Genomic DNA, 14,959 nt, shown 5'->3' with positions numbered 1-14,959 from the left:
TCCAAAAAGTAAGTGAAAACGTCGGCACTTGTATCAGAATTGTATCTTGTAAAAGTAAAACCGAAAATTGGCCATAAATGTTCTACATTCGATTGAAGACTGGTTTTTAGGACCTGGTTTCCTGACCTTACCTGACCTGACCTGCATTCTTTGGAACTACAAGGTGATCAACAAGAAAACAAATTAAGTTAAGAGTGGTGCCTCATCTTTTGTTTGATCGAAACGTCTTTCTTAGCTTGATCGTATACCTACATACGTATACTTGCTATACACAGTCGTTTTATTGGTCCCCTACCTTTCGAAACATCTATTATTAATTCACTTATTGTTAATAAATTAATGCTTTATCTTCAATGGTAAAACTCATTTTACTACTTATTCTGGGACAACTGTTGCTTACAATTACAGGAAATGTCCGTAAACTGCCTAAATCGAAAACTTTTTTCAAGGTTGTTTGGAAATTGACGATTGTTTGACATTTCAACGAAAAATAAAAAATCTGCTTATAGTCTATTTTGTACCCTTTTGCGATGACGTCATTATCTAGTAACTTTACGTATGTTTGAGCTAGGACCAGAAACAAATTTGAATAGATCATAAATAACTATAAATGTGTCAAATTTGTTGACAATTGCTTCGAAAGGTTATGTTTGTAATCAATGTAATAAGTAAAAGAAATTAAAAATTGTCAATTTGACAGGAGCATAAAATAACCTCAAAGTGACCATCAATAAATAAACGTGCCTTTTTTTTGTTTTTTTCTGTTTCTGTCGTTTCAATAAAGAGAAAGCGAGGAAGGAAATCGTGACGTCACCTCAAAAGGGTAAAAATTGGACTATACCAGTGGTGTCGCGTTTGACAATAAAGCTGATAAATTAAAAATTGCCCATTATTACCAATGTAAAATGTTACTCTTGTTTATTTTGAAAATTTATCCATTATCAGATAATAATAATAAAATGCACAATTATAATTATAATGTCTAAAATTTATGAGGTATGATTTATTATAAAGTACCGTTTGAGATCACAAATTGTCTACGCCCATACATTGAACGCTTATTTGTATAGAATTCCACTACGACATTACCGATAATAATTTGCAACGCCTGCTCTGATTTGTTTTCTTTTTGATCACTTTGTATAAACTGTGGTCAGTTCTGGAGCAGGTCGTTCATGGTATGTACCTCATATAAAAATATTGAGCATATCAGGCGAGATTTATTAAAATGTGTAGGGTCGATATCTCTTGATGTGCGTGTCTCGATAGATAAGTGGAAACGGCGTCTACAAGCTTGTATCAAAGTTAAAAGCTGACACTTCGAATGATGTGAAATTGTGACTGAAGTTAAAAGGTACGTTACGTTATCAAAAATAGCTATTTAAACCACAACATCGAGAAAGATTTTTAATATGACTACTTTATTCCGAAAATATTAAGTCCTCACATTCCAAATCGTTGATCCTGTTTTTTCTGACAGGAAAAGGATTTAATATCGAGGCAAAAATGATTCAAAAAATATGTAAACGTTTATATCGGGTGTGTCAAAAAGAATGGAGAGGGGTTTTAGTAGCGTAGCATAGCATAACGTAGACTTCGATTGTGTACCAAAAACTGTTCTGCAGCTTTCAGTTAAAGAAAATACTCTCAGAAAGTGAAAATGAAAATGGCAGCAGCGCAATAGGTAACTAAAAACTACCGTATGTACCTAGTTGTCATGGTTACATTTTTTTTTCTCAGTTGTTGGTCAAAACGCCTAGGTATTAACATTCACACTGGGATGCCTTCCGTTAGGAAAACGCAGGGTGCATGTTTGTGCAGCTAAATGCCGCGTTGTTTTCTGCGGCACCAAGAGCACATTCATTACAATAATCATCTGCGGTAAAACTCATTTTGAAAACAATTTGGAAACTGTCACAATTTAATTGACATTTATTTTATAAAGGTGTTTTTTTTTTCGTTGCTATGATATGTTAGCAATGTTGTAAATTTCATCATATTTAACACTGACGAAGAAATGGATTTCAAACGTATTCGCAAAAGGAATTTTTGGATATCTGTTAAGGGCACCTTTGAAAGTTGACACATACAATAATTATGTAAATACCCACATCAATAACAGGATCATTTAGTTTTATAGGTAGTTTCTAAAAGCTCTTTCGCGTTAACGAAAAAAAAATTCTTCAGGTTCCATGATTACCCTAAATTGTGTACCTTCATTTTGACACACCCCATATAAACACTTGAATTAGAAATTTTTAGCGAGCTGGGTCGGTTGTCAGGTCAGTTGTTATTAGCTATCGGGTGTTCATTTAAATTTCCGGCAAAATAGGCGTTGAAGATTCGATTGTGATCGCACTACGGATTACGGATCACGGATCAGCTGTTTAAATCTGGGTGTTGGTCAGTAGCGCGCCGCGGTCAGTTTACCCTTTGCTAGAAGTTTGACGGCCTCAAAAGGTACAGGACACTTGCGCGCAAATGAGAGATATTAAAATACAGCTATACCGTTAAACAGGTAGGACTACTTATTGCCCTTTGCACTGCACATGTTTCTTTTCATTTTGCTATTCTTAGTAAAATCTGTAGGTAAAGTCGGGTTGTTTTGTAGAATTCTGAAATTTGAGAAAATCTTCAGGGGGTGGATAAATACAATAAATAAAATTCGAGCCTATTCAAATTAAACGGGGGATTTATCAAGGAGATTCTTTAAGTCCTTTATGGTTTTGTCTAGCCATTAATCCTTTGACAAATCTATTAAATAGCACTGGATATGGTTTCAATATTAGACTTAATAATACCACACTATCCAAATTAAATCACCTTCTCTATATGGATGACATAAAACTTTATGCATCAAAAAAGAATCACATTTTATCTTTACTAACAATAACTGAAAATTTCTCAAATGATATTGGGATGAGTTTTGGTATTGATAAGTGTAAAATGCAATCAATATGTCGCGGTCATTACGAACATTTAGAATATATAACTCAAGAAGGAGAAATCATTAAAAATTTAAATAAAGGAGAATTTTATAAATATTTAGGTATTAATCAATCAAATCATATTCAACATTCAATTATAAAAGAAAATTTAGAAAAGCAATTTTATTTAAGAATTAAATCTATTTTAAAATCAAAATTAAATGGTAATAATTTAATTAAAGCAGTTAATACATATGCTGTTCCATTACTGACCTATTCTTTCGGTGTTATAAAATGGTCCAAAACTAATTTACAGAACATAAACATTAAAACTAGAGTTCTTTTTACCAAATTTAGTAAACACCATCCTAAATCTGCTATTGAAAGATTTAATTTACCACGCGAAAACGGTGGTAGGGGTTTTTCAAATCTAGAAATACTGCTAAAAAATCAAATTGCTTCACTAAAAAATTATTTCCTCAATAGAGCTCGTGATAACACCTTTTTCAATGCTTTGGTTTCAGCCGATAAAGGCTACACACCTTTAAATTTAAGTGATAATATAATTTCAGACATTGTTAAGCCAAATATACCTGACACAATAGCAAATATAAAACAGAAGTCTTTACATGGGAGATACTTTAAAGAACTGGAACAACCAGAAGTTAATATTCAGGCATCTCATGCATGGCTTAAGAAATCAAATATTCATCCTGAGACTGAGGGTTTTATATTTGCAATACAAGATCGTGTTATAAATACAAGAAATTATAAAAAACACATATGCGGTTTACAATCGATAATTGATAAATGTAGGATTTGCGGAACTGAAGGGGAAACAATTGAACACATTATTTCTTCTTGCACCGTTTTGGCTCAAAGCGAATATAAAAAACGACACGATATATTCGCTAAAATTATACACATGAATTTAGCTGTTAAATTCAATTTATTAAAGAATACACAACCACATTATAGTTATACACCAGAAAGTTGTTTGGAAAATGACAGTTACAAGTTATATTTTGATAGAACAATTTTAACTGACATTCATATTAAGCATAACAGACCAGACATTATTATTTTAAATAAACAACAAAAGCAGGCATATCTTTTAGATATAGCTGTTCCAAATTCACATAATAAAACACAGACATATAACACAAAAATTAATAAATATTTAGAGCTGTCCGTTGCTATGAGAAATCTTTGGTGTTTAGAAAAAATTTCGATTTTACCACTTGTAATTTCAGCAACGGGAATAGTACCGCAATCTCTTTTTAAAAATTTAAAAATTCTGGATTTAGATAACACATTGGTAGTTGAAATTCAAAAAGGTATATTATTATACTCATGTCACATCGTGAGGAAGTTCCTTAACATTGACACAGAACATAATACACAACAAAGTCAAAATGCGGAGGCAAGACGCCGGTAATTATGTTGATAAGCACTGCACTATTACTTGATAGTAATATCCGTAATAGTGTATGTACTCCGGCAAAATTGCCGTGCCGCCGGGTGGAGGTGGGATAGTTGAAATTCGAAATATGTATAGAAAGCGTTACAAATATGTAACCAATTTAATTAAGTTCTACATGTAAGAATAATGCTATCTACCGATTTGATTTTGTAAAAAGTGTTTGTTACCAATATAGCAAGAAATAATATAAATATTTCCCCTAACATTCAGTGTTTTATATAAATCTGTTACCTAGGTGGGATTCGCAGGTAAACTGACCGCCGCGCGCTACTGACCAAAAGCCTATTACTACTTGGCGCGCAACTGTCCTGTAGGATTAAGCCCACCCGTAGATTTTTCTGACCGCGGCGCGCAAGTGACCCATGCCCTTTAAATCTTACGTCTTTACACGAATGGTGCATTCATAATCAACTCTTCAACGCCAACTTTGACCGGAAATTTAAATGAACACCCGATCTTTAGAAACAAACAATAACAAACATCACAAATTTCCTCATACAAAATGTTTTTGAAATACACGTACACAAAAAAATTTGGCAATAATTAGTGACGATGGGTAGAAGGCATTTAAAAAAAATAAAAGTCTTCGTTTTAGAGATGAAAATATTTAAAAAATTGGTGGAAATTTCAAGTAGGTACGCTACTGAATTCAAGGTGATTGATAATGTAGTTCTGGTTGCTTAGCAACGATAATAAAAGGTGAATTTTATTTTTTCACCTGTCACGCATTGTCGCTCAAGTCTGAATTTTCTAAATTAAAATGGAATCTTACACAAATTATCGACATAAGGAACTAGGAACCTTTTACTTGGACACTTTTTTCCTTTTCCTCTTAAAATTTTAATTTTGACACCTGCATATGTTATTTATTGCAAAAAACGATATAAAATTAAAAAATTAATGTAGAAGCTGCAGAAATTGCATGTTTAGATCTCTTGCATACTAAGTCAAGAAAAAGTTATTCACGAAACGTTTAGTAAGTCCTCAAGACAAGAAGATGTTAGATATTTGAAAGGTGACGCTGACGTACATGCTGGCACAGTCAGAAAGACTGAAAGCATCAGCCACATCATAATGCCATTACTCTGTGTTAAAGCCGACCATCAACGTCAAAGAAAATGTAGATATAATATTTCTAAATTTCCAAAACTAATGGGTTATTTGAAAAGAAAAAAATTATAATATCGTCCCTAATAGTCTAAAACTCTTAACAGAAAAGATATTAGGCATACAATTTTTCACAGAAGTGATATCACTGATGATGGAAAATTCGTTACGGTAAAAATACCAGAAACCATAAACGACGCTGAATGTGTTTTTATAATTGAAAGAAGAAGTTATCAAGGATATGTAGACGTTTGGAAAATATTTTGAATCGAAAAATAACCAACATTTCTCGTTTCTGTTGAAGATACGGTTCGAAAAAATGTTGTAATCAGCCAGTTGACAATCGTGCACTTGTGGAATCCCAAAGATTCGATCAAGAACTGGAGTCTTTGAATTTATCAGAATTTGATTTATACACAGGCTGTTTCACCGCTTGTTAGCTAATTACTTTAGCACTTACGAGACATGGGGGCTGCAAGTCCTCGTCGATTGCAGAAAGTTACGTAGATGAATCTATCAGCAATAAACTAGAAAGTGGTAAGAAGATATTGTACAATAAAAATATAGGTTCAAATAACAGTGCTGCAATGTTGGCAACTGAACAAAAAGAAGTAAACGAAAATCACTCGCACTCTAATAAAAAAAGAATTCCATCAATACAAGTGGGAAGTGTGTTGTTCTCACTTCGTAAAGAAGAAACTAAGAAAACGAAATTTTGATCATAAAAAATTATCTTTTTCAATTGTAATTTTACCTTCAATGTTGCTAAAAACTGAAAGGTACCAATAGCTTTCAGTTGCTACAGATTCAAGGTTCATTTACGTTGTTGGTAACGGAAAAAGTTATTTACTAAGAGTTAATTTACTGCAACAATAACGAGTGTCGTAGAAGTTAATGAGTGTACAGCCTTGGTTTCTACAATTGTTTGTTTTGTGTTGCTTTTAATGGATTTTCTAACTCACTGATTCTATAATTTGTCTTTATTATTATCATTAAGTGTAATTTTTTGCATTATAAAGTAAAATTACGAATTAAAACGTAATTAGTAATATTACCTTTGGAAACGGTTCTCCGGCCACATGGCACAGCATCGTCGCATCTTCTCCGGGTCTTTTGGACTGAATCCTGGGTGTGACGTGCACTTCTGGCACAGCTATAAATTTCGGTCTATTAAACAATTCTAAAGACCAATTATTGTGCACTTACTATGAACAGTGAGGATGTGCGTCTGAACAACGTCTTTGTTCCTTTGAGCATGGCAGGTGTAATTTCCGGCGTGCTGGAGCTGTATCCTGGTTAAGTAGAGGCTGCCATCGCTGAACACACGTATTTCTTCTTCATTTAAAGTGGACAGATCCAGCTGATTGCGTCTCCAAACGATCGGCGGCACCGGCGAACCAGTAACGTCACACTTGATTTCCACGTTATCGCCCACCCTGGCACTGACGCGGTTGGTTTCCAGGGCCTTATCCAGGGATACGACCGATACACCTGTGTGACAAGGTGTCATTTTTTCCCGCTTCCCGAGACCAGTCAGTTTTACTTACTGTACAATTTGCTAAAAGCCACGTAGAATTCGTTTATGCTCAATTTGCCGTCGTGGTCTGTGTCGTCGTATTGGATCATGTTCGAAAGAGAACAGCCGGGGCTCAAGCTATCCAGACGCTCTTGGGCGGCGATCTGCAGCGAATCCTCGAAATGTTACAAGAAGTAGTTGAAATTTTTGAAAGGCAATAAATAGGAAAGCACTTGTAAAGTAAAACAGACAAATAACCTTCGTTTTCAGTTTTAGATCAAAAAATAAATAAAAGACTATTTGAATACGATTCTTGTACTAACTAACTGTAAAAGATTAGTTGCACATATTTTAGTGAACAAATTATGTTCTCCTTAAACTGTTATAGAATGTAAATTGACATTTTGCAAAAATCGTTCACTCAAGAAACGAAATTGTAGTGTTTACCAAATCTGAAGACAATTTGTGGTTCTAAAAGCAAAACGCTTGAAAATAATTTGGCCTCGTCCTTCTATTATTGCCTGTTCCTTGCAACTCTGACAAGTTTACGGTGGTGATGAACGATCCTTTATTTTCGTGTGTCTTTGATGTGGAATGTACCGCAGGTTTCCCAACAAGCTAATATAATTTTTGAATCTGTTAAGCCTCTAATTGAAATTTGTAATTTTCATGCTGTAACTCGCTTAATATATTCATACATTACATTGTGCGATGACGCCTTGAGAACTGCCGTATCTTAGGTGAGAATTTAATTAAAATTAGGCTAGAAGCGCGAATTAATCTCGAATGGATTTGCTCCCAACAAAATATATTACAAGATAATGATATTATCGTCGGAACTATTGTGCTATGCTGTACCTCGTTTAATTCGGTCGCCTCCAGGTTACCATTGTTGTTGCTGTCATAATGGGAAAACATAATGGAAACCAAGTAATCTTTGTTATGATTGCTCTGTGACGTCAGTCTGGCATGGTTGTACAGCAATAAATTATCCTAAAAACAATTTAGCTGTTGGTGAAAAAAGCCAGTATATTGTTTGACGGCAGGGCTTACTTTCATTATTTCGTACTCCTGCATGGAACAATCTTCTTTGTCGTAGAGCACCCCATCTTCCTTCTCTCTGCCGTAGTCGATTTCATTTTCCATGTAGCTCGAGTCTTCCGTCTTTGACGCGGAAGAAACAGATTCGGGAGTTGACTGAAAAGACGTTCGACATTCATCCTCGCTAACGGATCGTTATTGTCGTCGGTTTAAGTAAGAATGGATTTTTTTTTTAACTATCAATAAAGGGGAGTGTTTCTCAACCTATAGTCTGTTATTTAAAGTTTGGGGAAGGTCGCGTATAAGAAGGTATTTTTGAAAAGGTCGACTATTTTTAACGTTTTTAAAAATGAATTTACAGTGCTTTTTAAAGTCGCCAAACTTATAATATCCTCCACACAAATTGCTTTATCACCCACTAGCTTGTGATCTGAATATTTATGAGCGGTAGCGACTGCACCCACGCAATATTCCTCCTAAAATATTTTAAGCACTACATTAAACTGCTCCAGCGGTTTATATTAATGTTGGTGAATTTCTATTAATTATAACATCCCTTGTACTCGTAAAGTATTCCATCTCAATTTTTCCTCGATTTAAAAATTTAATTTAAAAATTCTGAGGTTTGAAAATTTAAAAACACAATCAATATAGGTAGAACGTTATAAAATATTTGTTTTTTAAAATTAGAATTCCGTTACAGCGCAAGAATTGAACATGTTTTTGTAAACATGGTAAGTAATTTACTTTCGTAGCTAGCAACCACACGCAAGATAGGTTTCACTTTCGAATACAAGTGTGTTGCTAGGACAGTAGATGAAACTTTCTAGATACGTAGTAGGAAAAATAAAATTATTGAAAGCAAAGCCAGCATGAATTCATAATTTCATTTTTAAACAATACGATATTTAAAATAACCACGTTCACTTTGGAAATGTATTGTGGGTTGCATTTTCAATTTCGCCGGGCTCATTATCACTCGTGATAATTATGATGGGTGAAAAAAAAGTCCTTATTTTTTGCTTGTTGACTTGATTTCATACAAATTTTCCATAAATGTACATTTTACAAGCAACAGTCTTAGATCCGTGAGGAAAAATTAAATTTTTAATTCCCTTTAGTTAGGATTTAAATTAAAATTAACCATATGAACGTTTCTAGCAACTTTTCTACTTACTTGAATTATTAAGGAAGTATAAACAGACCAGGTAAAAACTGTAGTAAAATTTAGAAATAAATCATAACCAGAAATATGAAAACCTTTAAAACCTTCAAAACCGAATTGGCGTTCAACTTACACCGAGGATGCTATCTTTGGTCGGTGTGACTTGCACGGCCTCCGGAATGCTTTGTGTATAAGTTCCCGTTGTGGCGTCGTGGGTTTCCTGTTCCGGGACTGCTGTGGCGAACTGATTGAAATATAAGTTTGTGTGCTGCACCGATGGAGCCCAACCCTTTCCTGTAAATTGTCCTATGTAGAGCATCGTAAGCGCCAGTTATCTACCACCCTTTAATCTACATGCATTATTATAAATTACTTTAACGAACGAAGGCTGGCGGCGGTTTCTAGGGCGATTAAATCATTTCGTGTTAACAGTGTTGTGTTAAGCTATAAACACGGCGTACTTCTAATGTGTTTTAGTTAACAATTAACAAAAAACTGAATAACGAGAATGTAGATGAACGTGCTAATTGGAAAGCTACAATCTGAGATTGCATTTTGTTTGTTTTGTTTCCATTTGAATATGTGTAATAAATACAGGGTTATTCACGAGAGGGGTATTTCTGAGTATCTTTTTGCCGCAACCCATTATACACATTGCAACAATATCTTGATTTCAGGAAGAAGGTTTATATTTACCTACAGCAGCAGCAAATCGTAGGAGACCTAACTGCTGCCATTAAAAATGCATGGAAACAATACCACATGATTTAGTGGACTCACTTTATAATTCAGAAGTAGGTACCTACAATTTTCTCAGCAATCGATAAGGGTGGATTCGTTTCGTCAAAAATTAAATATCTCAACCAGTGTTAGACGTAAAAAAACTCTAAAATATTCTTTCGTGTAACTTTTAATTTCACTCGCATTCCTTCGTTATTTTGTATGTTGTTGTTTTGATTGTTTTTTGTGCAGTGACAGAATAAACGTGATACAAAAAACTCCGTTTAGTTGATGAATTACCGTGTTTGATGCAGTGCACCCCTCTTTCCACAGTTATATCAGTGGCGGTCATGCAGGAAGCTCTGTGTAATTCACAGTGGTTGGGATAAACGTGGCCATCTGAACCACAGACCAACCTCCGATGTACGGCGCATTGCCGTTGACAGACGCACGTGGCTTCCCCATTTTCCACGACGCATTCCCGACCCTTCATACAATAATGCACCAGGCAGGGATCTGGAACAATATAATTATAACACTACCATCATGATTTATGTTGACACTATTCAAGCTGTAAAATTGATCACCGAGACAATAAAACCCGCTTATGACTTCTAAATCACTATTCTTGTCTATTTAACTGAGTAGTTTGAGTCATATCCCTTAAATAGATAGAGCCGAGTAACTGGAGTAGTCACGCAAGCTTTGATCAAATGGAAAAGAAGGGATTTTCTATTAATCCGGGGATCGTAAAGCGAGTATCGGTTCAAATCTCTCAAGATTTAAGTAGAAATATATAGAATATTATTATGGCTACGTGCTAAGTTATGAGTTGACTTGGCTCTTTACATTTTATTGAAACCGTTTCATCCATAAAATTTGCTGTTCTATAAGCGTAACACACAAGATTTATAAAAGAATTTTTCTCTTACAAGACAAATCTCTTGACAATTTTTTTTTGCATTATTTAACCAAGTATGTAAATGTGTTTTGAAAATGTATAATTTTTTAACGAAGCAGTATTCGTTTGTAACGAAAGTTAATTTATAGATAAAAAGTCTTGCACAAAACTATGGCAGTCTTGAGCACTGTAAAAAGAAGAAGATTGAATATAATGAATTCAACTGAATTCATTCTTAGCGACTCTGGGACAGACACTGAAGAATCAGTTCTGTTCAGCGTCGATTTAACATTGAAACTCATTTTTAAAAAATGAAAAAGCGTTGTTTTATGTTTTATGTATAACAACAAAACACCATTTACTCAAAAATATCAACCCTCTACGGTTCTTTTTATACTTATTTTCATTATATCATTGATTAGGTACCGTACGATCGAAAATAAAAAAAAATCGAGATGGCCATGATTAATACACTTCAGTTGGCAGCACGTAAAAATTTAGTTCATGTTCAATGTTCAATGTTCAATGTTATCAGATGTCATTAATTACAATAGTAACTGTCATCCCGGACTTTCAAGACACTTATCAACAACTTGCCTTGATACCTTGATACCTTCCATACCTGAAAAACAACGTCTTCAAAAACAGGCCTGGCACAATTCCCGAATTAGTGCAAGTAATTACTGATAACTGCAATTTAATTGATGTCCCCGGTCCCGACTTTGCGAAGGTCGTTTGAAAACATGAAGCGAAGAGAGTGGCATTATGTTTGGAAGCTGAAGGCAGATATTTCGAACATTTAGCTACTCTAGTTCGTAAATACGATTGGAGCTCCAAATGATTATTTTACAACCGACAGGTCACACATAATGCACACCTTTATGAAAATCAAGATTTCAACGTTCTCAAAATCACTAACCTAACGTTTAAGACAGACACTGATAATTGAAATTTTAATGAATTGCCAACTGAAATTCTTGGTCACAGCCAACTCTAATTTTTTTTTTTCGATCTCACGGTGTTAACTCAACAAGAATTGGTTGATCGCATGTGTTGGTAAAATAATTAATATAGTCCATTTTTTAATTATAGTCCGATGTATCAATTAAAAAGCAGAGCAACTGTCATATTGCTATCTCTTTTCAACATAATGTAAACAAACTATTGAATTCTTGTACGTATTGTATTAAGCGTGTCCCACTATGCATCTCGCTTTAGCATGTGCGATTAGAGCAAGACGCGAATTGTACGTTTATTCCACTAGCGACGTCAAATTTTTAGGTTACGTTTTAACCACGTTATTTGTGATAATTTTGTTTAATTTTGCTTGAAATGTCCTCCGTCTTTTGCCAACGAAAAGCATGTGGACAGATCCTTTTACCGAATTTGGAAACTTGCAAGACTGGAAGTTAACAGGTAAGGGGGTGAACTAATTCCTAGAGAGTTGTTTTGTGTTCATGGCGTTGCCGAAACAAAATCTAGGAAGAAAGAAAGACAGTCTAAACGTGGTTGTTTAGTGTTGTTTTCAACAATTTTTAATATATCTGACCTATTAGTTGATCAAAAGCGTTCTGAAGGGAGCGGTTTTTTGAAAAATAAAATTAAAACGGAGGAATGAATTTGCAGAAACACCAAGAAAGCACGAAAGAACACAATATCTGTCTCATGTTGCCTAAATAAATTTTCAAATATTGGTAGAACCATGCACTGCTGTCAAATGTCGAAAGCAGACGCAGGTCATGTCGACTTCTTGATTCGGACTAAGCTCATCGGACTATAATAAAAAAATGGACTATAGCAACGGCGTTTTTTAGACTATGGGCCGGTTGCACCAACGTGAGTTAAAGTTAACTACAGATTAAAATATACGAAAACATTGTTATAACAATAGGTAACTAAAGTAACGAATCATTTTAACCCACGGTTAACTTTAACTGGCGTTGGTGCAACCGGCCCTAAGATTTACATAACCTAACTTGGAATTTTGAATTACCGTGCTTTTTTTTGGACTGGATGTAATCGCGGCTCGGTCAAATATTGGTAACGATTACTCATTCATCTAGGAACCGTTCTTAAATCAAAACCATTTTTGATCTTCGTTCATGACCAATATCGTAACAATAACATTTATGGTAGGATTATTCAATTTAAACCAATGTTTTTAAATACATATGTAATTTTAAATTACATATTTTTCACATCCATTCTTTATCATATATTTTTTGAAACATACAGTATATGTTGCTGTATATTATTGATGAAAACGAATATTCTTTACTTAGATGTTTAAATTTTATAAATAGAGTAATATAATGAAATGATGTTGGTTATCATTTTTAAATTTAACTAATTTATCGTCACTGGCGGGGTATAAGTACCTACATTTTTTTTACTCGAGCAATCTACTAAACCAGAAGATTTTATTTAAAATTAGGTACTGTGTGTCAGATGTGTGTTTTAAATGGCTTGGAGTGAAAACCATTGCAATATCGAAAGTGATGTCATAAATGGGTAGGCGGCTTGAAATACGTATCTAGTAAAATACAAAAATTTTAGGCCTAATTCGGATTTTTCTTTTGTATTTTTCAGATGATCTACCTTCATTACAACACATTTCTTGTAGGGGTTAATTTACATTTCCATTCTGCATATTGCACTTTGGGGATCAAATTTCAAGTTCAAGAACGAGTAGTAGTTACCAAAGACCAAGACAAGCTTGTAAGTTGGATAATTTAGTTACCTGAGCCATAGTTTAGAATGAAACTTCTAAATGTTCATGGCTTGACTTACTTCATTAAGGAAGTGTAATAATCTCCGGTAATAGCAGTGTTAAGTATTAATCAGAACAATTTTCGCAGAATTTGGAAAAATCCTGAGCTTGATCTCCACTTAGGATTACAGTATCACTTTAGCTTTCTTGGGACGTAGTGAACCGGATGACGCCATAGGTGTGACAATTTCCCCGCGGGTAACTGAATACAATAACATTTTCTCGGCTTTTGCAAAGAGACAAAAGTTTGATGCGACATTTCCTTCATACTAAAAGCAACTTCGGCACTCAATTTGCATTGAACTATTCATGCGAAGATGTTCGTGTAGAATCTGCAATTCTTTGGTCTTCAACTGTCAGTGTTCCAATACAGTCACAGTACGCCCACAGTAGATTTTTTTTGGTAGAATTTGTATTCTTAAACGGAGTTGTTTTTGTGTGTTCCTGCATTGAAGATATGAAAGCAGGCAGTCGATTATAACATTTCCAAAATTTCTTCTATTGATCTCTTTTTACTGTATCTGTATTTATTAATAGATATTAACAATTTTTTAAATAGTATTTGTTATTAGCTTGCCAACAAAACTAGAAATTTACTATTTGCAATACGATTACTTATTTACATAATTTATGGTGACAGGATAATTATCGGTTTTGTCGGTTTCGTTGCTAACGTACTAAACAGACCAACAGATATGGCGCCACAGTCAGCGTCCGAAAAAGAGTTACTTTTCGTCCACTTGTGAGTACGTAAAATTGCCGTTTTCATTAAACGTGCCTAAAAAAATAATTGTGATTGATAATGTGTACAGAATCTTTGCATAGTACTTAATAATCAAGTTTTAAGCAACCAAAATTAAAATTTGAAACTTCTTAATTTAATCCCACAGATAAGCGTAATTAAATAAACAACTTACTTGTTTCCAGTAATGTGATATGTGTTGTTTGCGGGCTGTCAGATGTAACCGAGTCTCTGTGATGTCTTGATCTCTGCAAGAATAAAGAAAAAACCATAGTAATGTGTGACTACGAAAGATATCATAAAACAAAATTAATGACATAGTGACAGCCCAAAAACAAGAAATCTTGAGTGGTTGAAATGATTTAAAAGAGGGCTTTTAACGGGACAAGGATATATGATGTATGATAACTCTTTTAAGAACTAAAAATACCACTTTTATCGGGAAAGCAGATTCGTGTTGTTTACGTGACAAGGTATTTTTAAATTACTTTTACAATTTAAGTTTGATTAGGTACCGCGAATTTCATATCTTCTACAATAAAACTAACGAAACACTTTGAAATTCAATACAATTTTTGTGTAAGAGT

At 34.1% G+C, this 14,959-nt stretch overlaps 1 protein-coding gene across 4 annotated transcripts in view; it reads right to left on the bottom strand.

Annotated features, from left to right (window-relative positions):
* Positions 1–14,959, bottom strand: part of LOC138138891 (follistatin-related protein 5-like) — a 178,482-nt gene that overhangs the window by 13,941 nt on the left and 149,582 nt on the right. For all 4 annotated transcript variants that reach the window (XM_069059371.1, XM_069060951.1, XM_069060125.1 and 1 more), the window contains 8 exons: positions 14,548–14,620; positions 10,260–10,475; positions 9,373–9,533; positions 8,087–8,230; positions 7,892–8,026; positions 7,065–7,197; positions 6,724–7,008; positions 6,573–6,670 (listed from right to left, as the gene is read on the bottom strand). In XM_069059371.1, coding sequence (XP_068915472.1) covers positions 6,573–6,670; positions 6,724–7,008; positions 7,065–7,197; positions 7,892–8,026; positions 8,087–8,230; positions 9,373–9,533; positions 10,260–10,475; positions 14,548–14,620 — 1,245 coding nt within the window. The remainder of the gene's footprint in view (positions 1–6,572; positions 6,671–6,723; positions 7,009–7,064; positions 7,198–7,891; positions 8,027–8,086; positions 8,231–9,372; positions 9,534–10,259; positions 10,476–14,547; positions 14,621–14,959) is intronic.

The sequence above is a fragment of the Tenebrio molitor genome, chromosome 1, assembly GCF_963966145.1.
Source record: "Tenebrio molitor chromosome 1, icTenMoli1.1, whole genome shotgun sequence".
NCBI classification, from domain to species: Eukaryota; Metazoa; Arthropoda; class Insecta; order Coleoptera; family Tenebrionidae; genus Tenebrio; species Tenebrio molitor.
Note: the sequence above shows the minus strand (reverse complement) of the source record. Positions and strands in the feature narration are given on the sequence as shown.